Here is a 15,659-nt window from a genome sequence, read left to right as displayed (position 1 = left end):
ATTCTACTGGTTTACCTAAAAATCAACAACAACATCTACATTGCTTCATCTGAGCATCTCTAATATGTGCCTGTGGCAGGCAATACAGGTTGAATATCCACTATTCAAAATCCTCGAGACCAGAATCGTTTTGGATTTCAGGTATTTTTGGATTTTGGAATATTTGCATTATATTTGCTGGTTGAGCATCCCAAATCTAAAAATTCAAAACCTGAAATGCTTCAATGAGCATTTTTTTAGCATCATGTTGGCACTCAAACATTTTGGATTTTCAGAGTTGGGATGCTCAGCTTGCAGCATGTCTCAAGGTGAAAATTTTTACAAACCCCTTGTGATTGTGCCATGGATGATTATAATGTAAATATTCTTATATTCATCATTCATCAAAAATACTGTGAGCCAAAGATCCATATTATTATTATTAACAGAGAGGATCTTGACTTTTTAGAAAATTATTTCACAATATTTTCATGATAACTAATGATTGCAGAATAAGGGCAAAGAAAATATCTTCTTTGAAAATAAGAAGAAATTTGTTTATATTTAAATAACAGGGTGGAGGATGGCAGGAGGAGAAAAGCAGCAAAGAGATTAGCTGACAAAGGTTAGACAGCTACTCCACTCTGTTGGTCTCAGGGCTTGCTTCATTTTCTCCTAGCCCAACCAAGCCCTTCCTGGGACATTATAGTCATAGAGTAAAAGGAATGAGATATCTGGCTTTTAACTCAATGCTGAGTTTGGGAAAACAGCCATCAAAGAATCCTAAGTGATAGTTTAATTAAAACATTATGATAACGCTTACAAAGTGGCAAAATGAGGTAATACAATTATTCTTCAAAAAGATATGTTGTTATAACATGGATTGAACAAAACATACCTGTTAGTGTATTTCCTCCTTTATATGGGAGGTTTCGGACAGCTTCAATCACTTCATCTTTTGTGCTAAATGCATTCAAGTGCCATTCTATTCTGGGGTCGCCACTATACTGTGCAAGACCTGGAAAAAAAGATTAGGAAACGCACCAGGAATAATGGGTTACTCAAAAATCTAGTGGGCTACTCAAGAAACTAGAATGACGAAAGGCCTCATCTTTGCAAAAATTTTTTATTTTGGCCTGGCTATAAATTTTCAAAAAGATTTGCTGAGTAAGATCAATTAAAGGAATCAAGTTAGACATATACGGGGGTTGAGGGAGTGTACATATTTTTTAGCCATTTATAAATGAGCGCCCAATTAGGTACTTGGCATTAAAAAAAACTCTGATCATGTTTGTAGATAAAAGGTCTAGATTTATTTGTTGTTGATTTATTCTCAAAGGAGTCATTTTTCTTAATGGCTATTTAAAAGTTAAACTAGGAGACTTTGTTTAATAAAGATTTATTATTTTTATTATTTGATTACAAATAATAAATATTTGTAATTGCTCAATATTGCTCAAAGATTTACAACTTTTTTGCTTCTTATCTGGGCTAGAATTAATTTGGCAAAGATTATCTTGTACTATTAAATGACTGCCAATTTTCTAGTTCAACATTTTCCTAGATTTAGCTATTTCTTTTAAATAAAAACAAAACTGCTATGCAATAAATTCTTAAACCAGCTGTAACTTTTAAAGTAACAGAGAACTTGACTTTTCAGAAGATTAAAATATGTTCAATAATTAATTGAATGACAGTGTCATTGCAAAAATTAGAAGGAATAAATAATATTTATTGATCCAAACATGTACTTTGGGGGACCATGAGTATCCTGCAATCCTGAAAGTCACTTTGTAAGGAATTTTTGAAATTTCTTAAAATACTTCCCAGCAGTTTTGCACTGACAACTGACTGCTACTGCTAATAATAGAAATTATACCAATTCGTGTCTTCTCTGAGCCCACATCGAATGCTGTAACCAGGTTTTCCAAGAAAAGCCGAACCAGTCTGAAGTTGAATCTTCCAATACTCCATGAACCATCGACCAGGATTACAATGTCAGCAATTGCTGGAGTTTGACAGACAAATTTCACTTCTGCAAAGCACAAACCAGAAAAGCGCATGTGTTACTGTCAGAGCAACTTCAAAAACAGTCCATCTTAATGTCTTTTAGAAAACTTAGTGCTAAGAATACAAAAGAGTTCCCGTAGGAGCAGCCATCTTTTTACAACTCTTCCCTTAAATGTATTTTACTAGAAAAAAAATTGTGGTAACTGTTGGCAGTAGAGCCAGTACTCTGGAAATAGGAAAATACTGGGCAGGTTCACACCATCCTGACAACTCAGCCTTCTGTGTATTTTAGAAAGTAGTGTCTGTGCAAAAGCATCCAGCTCTGAGCTTTTGCCTGTTGATTCTTTCCAGGAAAGGTCTTAGCAACACCAGCCGAGATGGGAAGACGGCCAGGAGGCAAAAAGACGGCTCTCCTATCCTGATAAATTTATGCTACAGGAAGTGATAGGAAAAGAGAAATGCGGACTTTCTGAATTCAAGGAAACATTACAGCTGCGTATTTAATCCAAGAAAGGTACAGAGACTTTTTCTAAAGTAGGAAGGGCTTTTGGAACAAGATAATGGGAAAAAGGCCAAAGAGTTTCCCCAAAGTCAAATGTTTTTTGCATATTATGTGTATGTGACAGTAAATTTTGTTCCTAAAGATCATGTAAATAATTGATTTTTTTAAATGGCTCAGTTAGGACTCAGGACAAAGATTCAGAAGAGGATGCCCAGTGGCCATGGTACCTATGTTTTACTCTTAGAGAAGGCCCCACTCACAGCAATGCTGGCGAAATGCAGAAGGTGAATGGTTAAGTCTCTACAACAATGGAGGAGGCTGCCTGATCTAGGGTAGGTCTGTGTTTCTTTAGGGGAAACTCACCATTTCTATTCACACCGAGCCAAGACAAAGGAATATTCTCCAAGTGTTTCACAAATCCTTAACAATGTCGATATGGTTTGGTTGTGTCCCCACCCACATCTCATCTTGAACTGTAGCTCCATAATTCCCACGTGTCGTGGGAGGGATGCAGTGGGAGGTAATTAAATAATGGTGGCAGGTATTTCCCATGCTGTTCTCTGAATAGTGAATAAGTCTCACAAGATCTGATGGTTTTATAAAAGGGAGATTCCCTCTGCACACGTGCTCTTGCCTGCCACCATGTAAGATGTGTCTTTGCTTCTCCTTTGTCTTTCACCATGATTGTGAAGCCTCCCCAGCCATGTGGAACTGTGAGTACATTAAACCACTTTCCTTTTTAAATTACCCAGTCTCGAGTATGTCTTTATTAGCAGCGTGAGAACAGACTAATACTTTTAGTACCTATTGCAACATTGCTTCGAACTCTGGTCTGTGCTTCCAAAGAACTGCTTAACTTTGCTGAATTTTCATATTAGGACTAGAGATCATTAAGTGTGTGTGGCGGGCAGAGGGGTTTGGGGCTGGGTTTCCTGTATCCTTTTTATTCTTGCTGGTCTAGAAAAATCTTTATTTTTTTAAACATATATAATGAAAACCAAAATACAGAAGTGTTCATAAACAAGTTGAATATGCTTTTACTTAAAAAAAAAATACTTGAACTATTATGGTTGGCATAGGCAGTTTAATATACGTGTCTCTGCACCTACCAGGCCACATTTTGCTTAAAGGATCTTGACTTTTTTCCAGATATAAATATTCATGGGATACCTAGATGCTTTTACCAGATGGGGAAAAAATGAATTTGCCAATGAAATACTCCAATATTCATTATGGAAGCTAAATAGTACAACTTAATCCAAAGTTTGTATATTCACTTTCTGGCACCAGATTCCCTTTCTTAATCACCAAATACAGAGCCATCAGCTGGTAACTTTGTATTTGGGAGTCAACCCTACTGTACCACACTAAGAAAAAGGCTAAAATGGAATGCCACAAGAAGTCACGTGATAAAAATTAATTTGTTTTTTGGACATAACCAGGGAAAATTGAAGTCTGGTTAAGCTTCAGGAACCCATTTTTCTCTGTTTTTATGGGGAAAAGTTACTCTCAAATGGAGAGTAGTTTTCTTTCTTTTCCAAAACTACTGGGGATATTATTTCACTTATAAATTAACTGGGAACCATGTGGATAGGACCTTAGAAAGGGAACCCTTTCTGCTTATTTAAAAGAGAGGTAATGAAACTGGTATTTTCTGGTTTAAAAAATAACTTCCAATAGATATATTCTGTTTATTTAGCTCATTCAAGTCAGAAATGACTTGGAAATACAAATTCTGTATAGCTCCTAAACAAGATATAGAACTAATTGACTATAAATCAAAAGATTGATAAGTTTAATGAGACTAAAAATGTTTAAGGTGGTCATCAAAAGACATCTTAAAGAAAATAAAAGCATAAGTGTGGGGTATGGTCAAGGTCTTAGATTTTGGGGGTAAGGGGGGCTTGGGTGCTTATGACACCATTAAAAGTTACTAATTAAGTAACTAATTAAAAGAAGAGGGAAATATTCCTATCTGGCATGCAGAAAACATTATCTAGAAAAATAATTTGAGTGTTTATGTCACATAATTTAAGCACCAAAAACCTTAAAAGCAAACTACAACTCGGCATATTTCACTTGAAATTAAGACTCATAGGACTGGCAGCCAAGACGGCCGAATAGGAACGGCTCCGGTCAACAGCTCCCAGCATGAGCGACGCAGAAGACAGGTGATTTCTGCATTTCCATCTGAGGTACCGGGTTCATCCCACTAGGGAGTGCCAGACAGTGGGCACAGGACAGTGGGTGCAGCGCACCATGCGTGAGCCGAAGCAGGGCGAGGCATTGCCTCACTCGGGAAGCCCAAGGGGTCAGGGAGTTCCCTTTCCTAGTCAAAGAAAGGGGTGACAGACGGCACCTGGAAAACCAGGTCACTCCCACCCTAATACTGCGCTTTTCCGGCGGGCTTAAAAAATGGTGCTACAGGAGATTATATCCCACACCTGGTTCGGAGGGTCCTACACCCATGGAGTCTCGCTGATTGCTAAGCACAGCAGTCTGAGATCAAACTATAAGGTGGCAGCGAGGCTGGGGGAGGAGCGCCCGCCATTGCCCAGGCTTGCTTAGGTAACCAAACCAGCCGGGAAGCTCAAACTGGGTGGAGCCCACCACAGCTCAAGGAGGCCTGCCTGCCTCTGTAGGCTCCACCTCTGGGGGCAGGGCACAGACAAACAAAAAGACAGCAGTAACCTCTGCAGACTTAAATATCCCTGTCTGACAGCTTTGAAGAGAGCAGTGGTTCTCCCAGCACGCAGCTGGAGATCTGAGAACGGGCAGACTGCCTCCTCAAGTGGGTCCCTGACCCCTGACCCCCAAGCAGCCTAACTGGGAGGCACCCCCCAGTAGGGGCAGACTGACACCTCACACGGCCTGTTACTCCTCTGAGACAAAACTTCCAGAGGAATGATCAGACAGCAGCATTCGCGGATCACAAAAATCCACTGTTCTGCAGCCACCGTTGCTGATATGCAGGCAAACAGGGTCTGGAGTGGACCTCTAGCAAACTCCAACAGACCTGCAGCCGAGGGTCCTGTCTGTTAGAAGGAAAACTAACAAACAGAAAGGACATCCACACCAAAAGCCCATCTGTACATCACCATCATCAAAGACCAAAAGTAGATAAAACCACAAAGATGGGGAAAAAACAGAACAGAAAAACTGGAAACTCTAAAAAGCAGAGCGCCTCTCCTCCTCCAAAGGAACGCAGTTCCTCACCAGCAACAGAACAAAGCTGGACGGAGAATGACTTTGACGAGTTGAGAGAAGAAGGCTTCAGACGATCAAATTACTCTGAGATACAGGAGGAAATTCAAACCAAAGGCAAAGAAGTTAAAAACTTTGAAAAAAACTTAGGCGAATGTATAACTAGAATAACCAATACAGAGAAGTGCTCAAAAGAGCTGATGGAGCTGAAAGCCAAGGCTCAAGAACTACGTGAAGAATGCAGAAGCCTCAGGAGCCGATGCGATCAACTGGAAGAAAAGGTATCAGTGATGGAAGATGAAATGAATGAAATGAAGCGAGAAGGGAAGTTTAGAGAAAAAAGAATAAAAAGAAACGAACAAAGCCTCCAAGAAATATGGGACTATGTGAAAAGACCAAATCTACGTCTGATTGGTGTACCTGAAAGTGACGGGGAGAATGGAACCAAGCTGGAAAACACTCTGCAAGATATTATCCAGGAGAACTTCCCCAATCTAGCAAGGCAGGCCAACATTCACATTCAGGAAATACAGAGAACGCCACAAAGATACTCCTCAAGAAGAGCAACTCCAAGACACATAATTGTCAGATTCACCAAAGTTGAAATGAAGGAAAAAATGTTAAGGGCAGCCAGAGAGAAAGGTCGGGTTACCCACAAAGGGAAGCCCATCAGACTAACAGTGGATCTCTCGGCAGAAACTCTACAAGCCAGAAGAGAGTGGGGGCCAATATTCAACATGCTTAAAGAAAAGAATTTTCAACCCAGAATTTCATATCCAGCCAAACTAAGCTTCCTACGTGAAGGAGAAATAAAATACTTTAAAGACAAGCAAATGCTGAGAGATTTTGTCACCACCAGGCCTGCCCTAAAAGAGCTCCTGAAGGAAGCAATAAACATAGAAAGGAACAACCGGTACCAGCCACTGCAAAATCATGCCAAAATGTAAAGACCATTGAGACTAAGAAGAAACTGCATCAACTAACGAGCAAAATAACCAGCTAACATCATAATGACAGGATCAAATTCACACATAACAATATTAACTTTAAATGTAAATGGACTAAATGCTCCAATTAAAAGACACAGACTGGTAAATTGGATAAAGAGTCAAGACCCATCAGTGTGCTGTATTAAGGAAACCCATCTCACGTGCAGAGACACACATAGGCTCAAAATAAAAGGATGGAGGAAGATCTACCAAGCAAATGGAAAGCAAAAAAAGGCAGGGGTTGCAATCCTAGCCTCTGATAAAACAGACTTTAAACCATCAAAGATCAAAAGAGACAAAGAAGGCCATTACATAATGGTAAAGGGATCAATTCAACAAGAAGAGCTAACTATCCTAAATATATATGCACCCAATACAGGAGCACCCAGATTCATAAAGCAAGTCCTGAGTGACCTACAAAGAGACTTAGACTCCCACACAATAATAATGGGAGACTTTAACACCCCACTGTCAACATTAGACAGATCAACGAGACAGAAAGTTCACAAGGATACCCAGGAATTGAACTCAGCTCTGCACCAAGCAGACCTAATAGACATCTACAGAACTCTCCACCCCAAATCAACAGAATATACATTTTTTTCAGCACCACACCACACCTATTCCAAAATTGACCACATAGTTGGAAGTAAAGCTCTCCTCAGCAAATGTAAAAGAACAGAAATTATAACAAACTGTCTCTCAGACCATAGTGCAATCAAACTAGAACTCAGGATTAAGAAACTCACTCAAAACTGCTGAACTACATGGAAACTGAACAACCTGCTCCTGAATGACTACTGGGTACATAACGAAATGAAGGCAGAAATAAAGATGTTCTTTGAAACCAACGAGAACGAAGACACAACATACCAGAATCTCTGGGACACATTCAAAGCAGTATGTAGAGGGAAATTTATAGCACTAAATGCCCACAAGAGAAAGCAGGAAAGATCCAAAATTGACACCCTAACATCACAATTAAAAGAACTAGAAAAGCAAGAGCAAACACATCCAAAAGCTAGCAGAAGGCAAGAAATAACTAAAATCAGAGCAGAACTGAAGGAAATAGAGACACAAAAAACCCTTCAAAAACTTAATGAATCCAGGAGCTGGTTTTTTGAAAGGATCAACAAAATTGATAGACCGCTAGCAAGACTAATAAAGAAGAAAAGAGAGAAGAATCAAATAGATGCAATAAAAAATGATAAAGGGGATATCACCACCGATCCCACAGAAATACAAACTACCATCAGAGAATACTACAAACACCTCTACGCAAATAAACTAGAAAATCTAGAAGAAATGGATAAATTCCTTGACACATACACCCTCCCAAGACTAAATCAGGAAGAAGTTGAATCTCTGAATAGATCAATAACAGGATCTGAAATTGTGGCAATAATCAATAGCTTACCAACCAAAAAGAGTCCAGGACCAGATGGATTCACAGCTGAATTCTACCAGAGGTACAAAGAGGAGCTGGCAATTCTACCAGAGGTACAAAGAGGAGAAAACCTAGGTAATAACATTTGGGACATAGGCATGGGCAAGGACTTCATGTCTAAAACACCAAAAGCAATGGCAACAAAAGCCAAAATTGACAAATGGGATCTAATTAAACTAAAGAGCTTCTGCACAGCAAAAGAAACTACCATCAGAGTAAACAGGCAACCTACAAAATGGGAGAAAATGTTCGCATCCTACTCATCTGACAAAGGGCTAATATCCAGAATCTACAATGAACTCAAACAAATTTACAAGAAAAAAACAAACAACCCCATCAAAAAGTGGGCGAAGGACATGAACAGACACTTCTCAAAAGAAGACATTTATGCAGCCAAAAAACACATGAAAAAATGCTCACCATCACTGGCCATCAGAGAAATGCAAATCAAAACCACAATGAGATACAATCTCACACCAGTTAGAATGGCAATCATTAAAAAGTCAGGAAACAACAGGTGCTGGAGAGGATGTGGAGAAATAGGAACACTTTTACACTGTTGGTGGGACTGTAAACTAGTTCAACCATTGTGGAAGACAGTGTGGCAATTCCTCAGGGATCTAGAACTAGAAATACCATTTGACCCAGCCATTCCATTACTGGGTATATACCCAAAGGACTATAAATCATGCTGCTATAAAGACACATGCACACGTATGTTTATTGCGGCATTATTCACAATAGCAAAGACTTGCAACCAACCCAAATGTCCAACAATGATAGACTGGATTAAGAAAATGTGGCACATATACACCATGGAATACTATGCAGCCATAAAACATGATGAGTTCTTGTCCTTTGTAGGGACATGGATGAAATTGGAAATCATCATTCTCAGTAAACTATCGCAAGGACAAAAAACCAAACATCACATGTTCTCACTCATAGGTGGGAACTGAACAATGAGAACACATGGACACAGGAAGGGGAACATCACACTCTGGGGACTGTTGTGGGGTGGGGGGAGGGGGGAGGGATAGCTTTAGGAGATATACCTAATGCTAGATGACGAGTTAATGGGTGCAGCACAGCAGCATGGCACATGTATACATATGTAACTAACCTGCAAATTGTGCACATGTACCCTAAAACTTAAAGTATAATAATAATAAAATAAAATAAATAAATTTTAATTTAAAAAAAAGACTCATAGGAAGATATTTTTTCAACAATTTCAAAAGTCAAAATCCATCATTGGTTTTGTACTGCAAAGTATGATTTTTCTTGAAGACTAGTACGTACTCACTTGAGAACTGTAAAAACAATATTTTTTCTTGTGTCCTAAATCCAGGTTCGCAGCTCTAAGACATACATAAACACAACGAACCCTAATGGCTATTTCCATCATAAGGTACACATGTACAATGTTTGTCCTATCAACAGGTTTGCCTGTGCCAGGGGCAAACAGCTGTTCATATACTTGGTACAAAGAGGTAATTTAAAAGCCACTGTGTTCAAGCTCAATAATATACCTTAACCATAATTCCAGCTGTTATAGTGAATCTTTTTAAAGAAATGCATTCAAATCATTGTCTTACTATAAGCAGGAGCCCAGATTCAAAACTGAAGACAACATTACTCTCCACTGGCAAACACATTACCCATTTCACCATTCTTAGAGAGACACCAATCAGAAAGAAAATATTAAGTACCTTAAAATGTGTTAAAAATCAAGTAGTAGAAAAGAAAACCAGACATGCCTGCAAGCCCAGGTAAATGTGTAAAATCCAGCAGCTAAATGTAGTTTAAATCTATAATATAAAGGAATGAGTGCATAAGCTTTTATTGCTAAGACAATATTCCAAATTAATTTGTAAAATAACATAAATCCTTTTTATCTGCAAGCCTGTATTTAAAATTAAAGCAAAGGGACAGAGGAAATGACCTGTTGAACTGTGTTTTAATTCAGCTCTTAACTTTACATGGGTCTTACCTAAAATGCAATTCTGAAAATACAGGTTGTGTTTTTAAAAATGCCTAAGCAGCTGAACCTAAAGAAAAGCACTCAATATATGGCCTAGATTACAAAGATAATAATAATAGTTTCATGTCACAGATAGAATCAAAAGGAACAATTGCACAAGTCCAGGAGAAATGATCCCCTTTCTCTTCTATACTTTCTAGAGTTTTGTGATGAGAAGAGTTGGAAGAACTAGCGATTTCTTAACATTTCATATTTGGAAATGATGTACATTATTATATTAAATGTTAAGTCTGGGTGTGGTGGCTCACGCCTGTAATCCCAGCACTTTGGGAGGCCGAGATGGGTGGATCACCTGAGGTCAGGAGTTCAAGACCAGCCTGGCTAACATGGTGAAACCCCGTCTCTACAAAAATATGAAAATTAGCTGGGCATGATGGTGGGTGCCTGTAATTCCAACTACTCAGGAGGCTGAGGCAGGAGAATCGCTTGAACCCAGGAGGTGGAGGTTGCAGTGAGCTGAGATTGCACCATTGCACTCCAGCCTGGGTGACAGAACGAGACGCCATCTCAAAAAAAAAAAAAGTTAAGCCTTCCACACTTATCTGTTGATTTAGTCCTCGCAACAACTCTATGGAACAGGTACCATTACTATTATTCCCATTTGCAGTCAGAAAGTATGGCATACGAGGGCTGTGTGATTTGTCCAGGGTGTCACACAGCTAAGAAGTGGCAAAGCTGGGATTTGAAACCCAAGTAATGTGTCTCCACAACCTATGTTTTTAACCACAGGGCTACATACTGACTTCAGGAAGGTACTCTATGTTACATAAATCTAGAAATTAAGGGGGAAAGGCTTGTTACATAAAGCAGTGTCTCTGCAGGCCTTGCCCCTGCTGTGTCCACAGCTAATCTGTGCTGTTTGCTAACATTTCCAATTATTTGTCTAGAATGTTTTTCCATCCCAAATAAATGCACTTTCATAGTGAAGTTGCCCATGTGAAAAGCATCCTTCTTCCAATAATTTTACACCAATTTTATTGTGTTACTGACATCATGAGAAAATCCAAACCCATGTTTATTCATTTGATGTTATGCAACTAATTTCCTGGATGAAATGTATTTATTTTTTTGAAGATCTATTTAGTGTTTATTATGTACCAAGCACTATTCTGAGCAACTGGGAACACAACAAAGCTCCCAACTTCTGGCAGTTTAAATTCTTTTATTTTATTTTGACTCTTAACACCACTCGGTGATTAAATTCTTAGTGAGAGGAAATAGACTATAATAAAGAACATAGGTTCAGATGCAAAAAAGCGCTTTATAAAAGTAAACAAAATCATACAAAGAGTAACTCTATGTGGGGGCAAGGGGTAATGTTACTGTAATGGCAATAGTATGAAATTACCAAATTAAAAATCTTCCTTTTAAACAATATTATTGGTTTTGTTCTAATGGTATTCAAATTAAAGACCCAATTATGGTTTATATAATGAAATGTTTACAATGCATTTTTAGATAAAGGTATTTATCAACATAGTCAGTGAAGATAGAAAGGAGGGAGCTGACAGAAGATAACTTTTGCTGCCAGGTAAACTTCTATTCATCCTTCAAAACCCAGGTTACACTTTACCAACTCCATGAATCTTTTCCTACTGTCCTTAGATGGAACTCATTACCTGCCCCTCTTTATTGACTCTGGATTTGTACATTTTTTTGTGCCCATCACACTGGAATATTATGATTGGCTTCCATTTCTATCTGCCTGACTAGACTGAACTCCTTGACTGGGGAGGGCTTTTGTAACTTGTCTTTTTAGCCGCTTTATCTGGCTCATGTCTTGACATACAGTACATCAGTGTAGGTAAACTAAATTGAATTGTGTTGTTAAAAAATAATTCCTCTGTTCACATAGTTCACACTTACAGCAGGGCACTAGAGAAATGAGCCATGATGGCTCAATTAAATGTGTTCTCTCCTCCTGCCCTGCCACACTACCGCACTGGGAAAGTGGATTACAGTTATTTAGGAATCAGGGAGATTGTATCAAAGTGGCCTGCCTTCCTTGATATTTTCCTAATGCTGGAGGCTAAGCTGAATGAAAGGAGAGTGTGTACTATTTTTATTCACCCTGTCTTAACCTCAGTCAGAAAACCTCACAATGATTTCACCACAACTGGTCTAGGATTCATTTAGGGGCTTTGAATTATTTTGTTCTATGCCACTAGCAAAATATCAGGCTCAGCCATTCATTACACAAGACATTTGAAGGAATACTGTGGCCACAGAACGATTTTTCACTTAAGTCTCCTGTGAGGTTACATTCAAGTTTCCAAACCAAGAGCAAAAGAAAATCCTTAAGAATTTGGTATGGTAGAACTCTTGGAAGCTCACTGTTACTGTGTAGAGATTGGCTCCAGCCACACTACTGAAGATATTTTTATAAAAAGAGTTAAGGTCATTTTACATTGCCAAAAACTCAACGAGAAACTTTCATTCTGAAAGGGTTTTTCAATACATTGGCAAAGTCTGACTTTTACAACATTCCCATGAGAAGCCATGTTGTCCCCATTTTTCAGAAAATTAAATTGAGAGCAGGGCGTGGTGGCTCACGCCTGTAATCCCAGCACTTTGGGAGGCTGAGGTGGGTGGATCACCTGAGGTCAGGAGTTCGAGACCAGCCAGGCCAAATGGTGAAACCCCATTTCTACTAAAAATACAAAAAATTAGCTGGGCGTGGTGGCAGACGCCAGTAACTCCAGCTACTCGGAAGGCTGAGGCAGGAGAATTGCTTGAACCCAGGAGGCAGAGGTTGCAGTGAGCCAAGATCACGCCATTGCACTGCAGCCTGGGCAACAAGAGCAAAACTCCATCTCAAAATAAAAAAGAGAAAAAAGAAAATGAAATTGAGGTTCAGAGAGGACAAGTGACTGACTTACTAGTTACTGGCAGAGCTAGGACTGGATAACAGGTATTTTTTTCTTCTTCTTTTTCTCTTTTCAGAGACAGGGTCTCACTCTGTTACCCAGGCTGGAGTGCAGTGGCGCAATACTAGCTCACTACAATCTCGCATTCCTGGGCTCAAGTGATCCTGCCTCAGCCTCCTGAGTAGCTGGAACAATAGGCATACATCACATGCCCAGTTAATGTTTTTTAATTTTTTAATTTTTTTAATTTTTTTTAATTTTTTTTTTTTTTTTAATTTTTTTTTTTTAATTTTTGTAGAGATGGGGTCTCACTGTGTTGCCTTGGCTGGTCTCGAACTCCTGGGCTCAAGCGATCCTGCAACCCTGGCCTCCCAAAGCACTGGGATTACAGGTGTGAGCCACATCCACTGCACCCAGCCACAACAGGTCTTCTAAATGTTTTGTCCAATATGTATTTTCCAACATATCACACTATCACTACCATGGAAGTTGTCCTCACAGAATGCAACATAGATGGTCACTGCTGTGGGAGATAACATCAGAAGCCATCCATGTAGGGGATGTGCAGCAAGGGGCTTATTTCAGCTGTGTCTGGAATTTACATTAATCTGAGTGAGATTAATACCCATTTAATCCAATCGTGGGTGGAAATGTACCTTCCAAAGCCTCCCTGACAGATGCCTGCCCTATCTAAAACAGCACTCCCGTGACTCACTCCTTTTATCCCTGTTTTATTTTTGCTCCTATAACTTCTGTCTTCCTAGAAATATATTATACAGCGTGTGGTTAATTTCTTGTGCCAATTTGACTAGACCACGCGGTGCCTGCATATTTGACCCAACATTACTCTGGATGTGTCTATGAGAGTATTTCTGGCTGATTTTGGTAGACTGAATAAAGCAGATTCTTCTCCCTAATGTGGATGGGCCTCTAAGGGATTGCAGACTGAAGAGAACAAAAATGCTGAGTAAGAGAGAAGCCTGCCTGACTGCCTTGAGCTCATGTTGCTTTTCATGCCTTGAGACTTGAACTAAAACACTGGCTCTTGGGTTTTGAGCCTGCCAGTGTTTGGATTAGAACTTATACTATCAGCCCTCCTGGCTCTCAAGCCATTGGATTTGAACTGAAACTACATGGTCACTCTCCCAGATCTCCAGCTTGATGACTGCTGATTTTGGGATTTCCCAGCCTCCATAATCACGTGAACCAATTCCTTTTATTAAATCAATATCTCAAGCCAGGCACAGTGGTTTGTAATCCCAGCACTTTGGGAGGCGGAGGTGGGCAGGTCACTTGAGGCCAGCAGTTTGAGACCAGCCTGGCCACTGTGGTGAAACCCCATCTCTACTAAAAATACAAAAATTAGCCAGGTGTAGTGATGTACACCTGTGATCCCAGCTACTCAGGAAGCTGAGGCACAAGGATCTCTTGAATCTGGAAGGCAGAGGTTGCAGTGAGCAAAGATCACACCACTGCACTCCAGCCTGGGCGACAGAGCAAGACTCTGTCATTCATAAATAAATAAATAAATAAATCTCTTCCCCCCCAAACACACACCACAAACACATCTCACACATACACACACACTTTCCTTTGCTTCCTTTTTTATATGAATAATTATGAAAAGCCTACCACTTAGTGATAGCTTTCATCAGATGCTCTGCATACATCATTTTCATCTAAGCCCAGTATTAATCCTATGAGGTAGATGTTCTTCCCATTTCATAGAGAAAGAATGGTTAAGTAACTATATAGGTTAAATAACTTGTCCACCATCACACACTGAGCAAGTGGAAAAGCTGAATTCAAATTCAAACCCAGAACTAACTCCAGAGCCTGAACCATTCAACTCCCATCACAGAAGAGAAGTATTTCGGAGAAAGGAAGGGAGGGAGGGAAGGAAGAAGGAAGGAAGAAAGGAAAGAAAATATGGACAAGCCTTGCAATTAAAGATAGCATGAAATCAAAGCCGTACGCATTTGTCCTATATTCGACCTGGGATGAATAACATCATGACAACTTATAGGAACATGAAGCCTGGTTGCTGGGCCACAGCCGAAACAACATTTCAGCATTCACTCAGAGACCTTCAGCTTAAGAATAACTAACAATCCTGTCAACACCACATGCATCACATTTCTCCTCTGCTCTAAACTGGAAGGGACTGGGAGAAGACATGACAGCTGTCTTCAAATATGTAAAGGGCTGTCATATAGACAAGAGATTAGGAGGATTCTATATGCCCAGAAGGAGTGTGTAAAGTGACAGATTTCAACTCAGTTACAGACAGGATGTCCAAAGATGACTGTCTTGGGAAATACCAAAATCTCTGTTAATGACAGCAGATGCAGGACAACCCTTGAAGAAATGGCTCAGGAGCCTCTACCATCCCCGTGACTGGCTGAACTGCAGGACTCTCAAAGTGACCTAAATTTTAAGATTATTTCTTCCTTCCTCACCTACCAAATTAAGCCTAAACTGTTCATTGTGCTTTCCAAAGCTCTCCACTTGACCCGTCCATGTATATTTCCCACTTCCTCCCAGTACAATTAGTCTTCTTTCTCCCAACAACATCTCAGAAACTTTTGACTCAATTTTTATTCCCCCATCTCCTGTA

General features: G+C 39.6%; 1 protein-coding gene across 2 annotated transcripts in view; it reads right to left on the bottom strand.

Annotated features, from left to right (window-relative positions):
* COL14A1 (collagen type XIV alpha 1 chain) overlaps positions 1-15,659 on the bottom strand; it is a 249,603-nt gene that overhangs the window by 175,226 nt on the left and 58,718 nt on the right. For both annotated transcript variants that reach the window (XM_055349252.2, XM_004047478.5), the window contains exons 6-7: positions 1,859-2,014; positions 878-997 (exon numbers count right to left, since the gene is read on the bottom strand). In XM_055349252.2, the coding sequence (XP_055205227.2) occupies positions 878-997; positions 1,859-2,014 (276 nt within the window). The remainder of the gene's footprint in view (positions 1-877; positions 998-1,858; positions 2,015-15,659) is intronic.

This window comes from Gorilla gorilla, chromosome 7 (assembly GCF_029281585.2).
Source record: "Gorilla gorilla gorilla isolate KB3781 chromosome 7, NHGRI_mGorGor1-v2.1_pri, whole genome shotgun sequence".
Lineage (NCBI taxonomy): Eukaryota > Metazoa > Chordata > Mammalia > Primates > Hominidae > Gorilla > Gorilla gorilla.
Note: the sequence above shows the minus strand (reverse complement) of the source record. Positions and strands in the feature narration are given on the sequence as shown.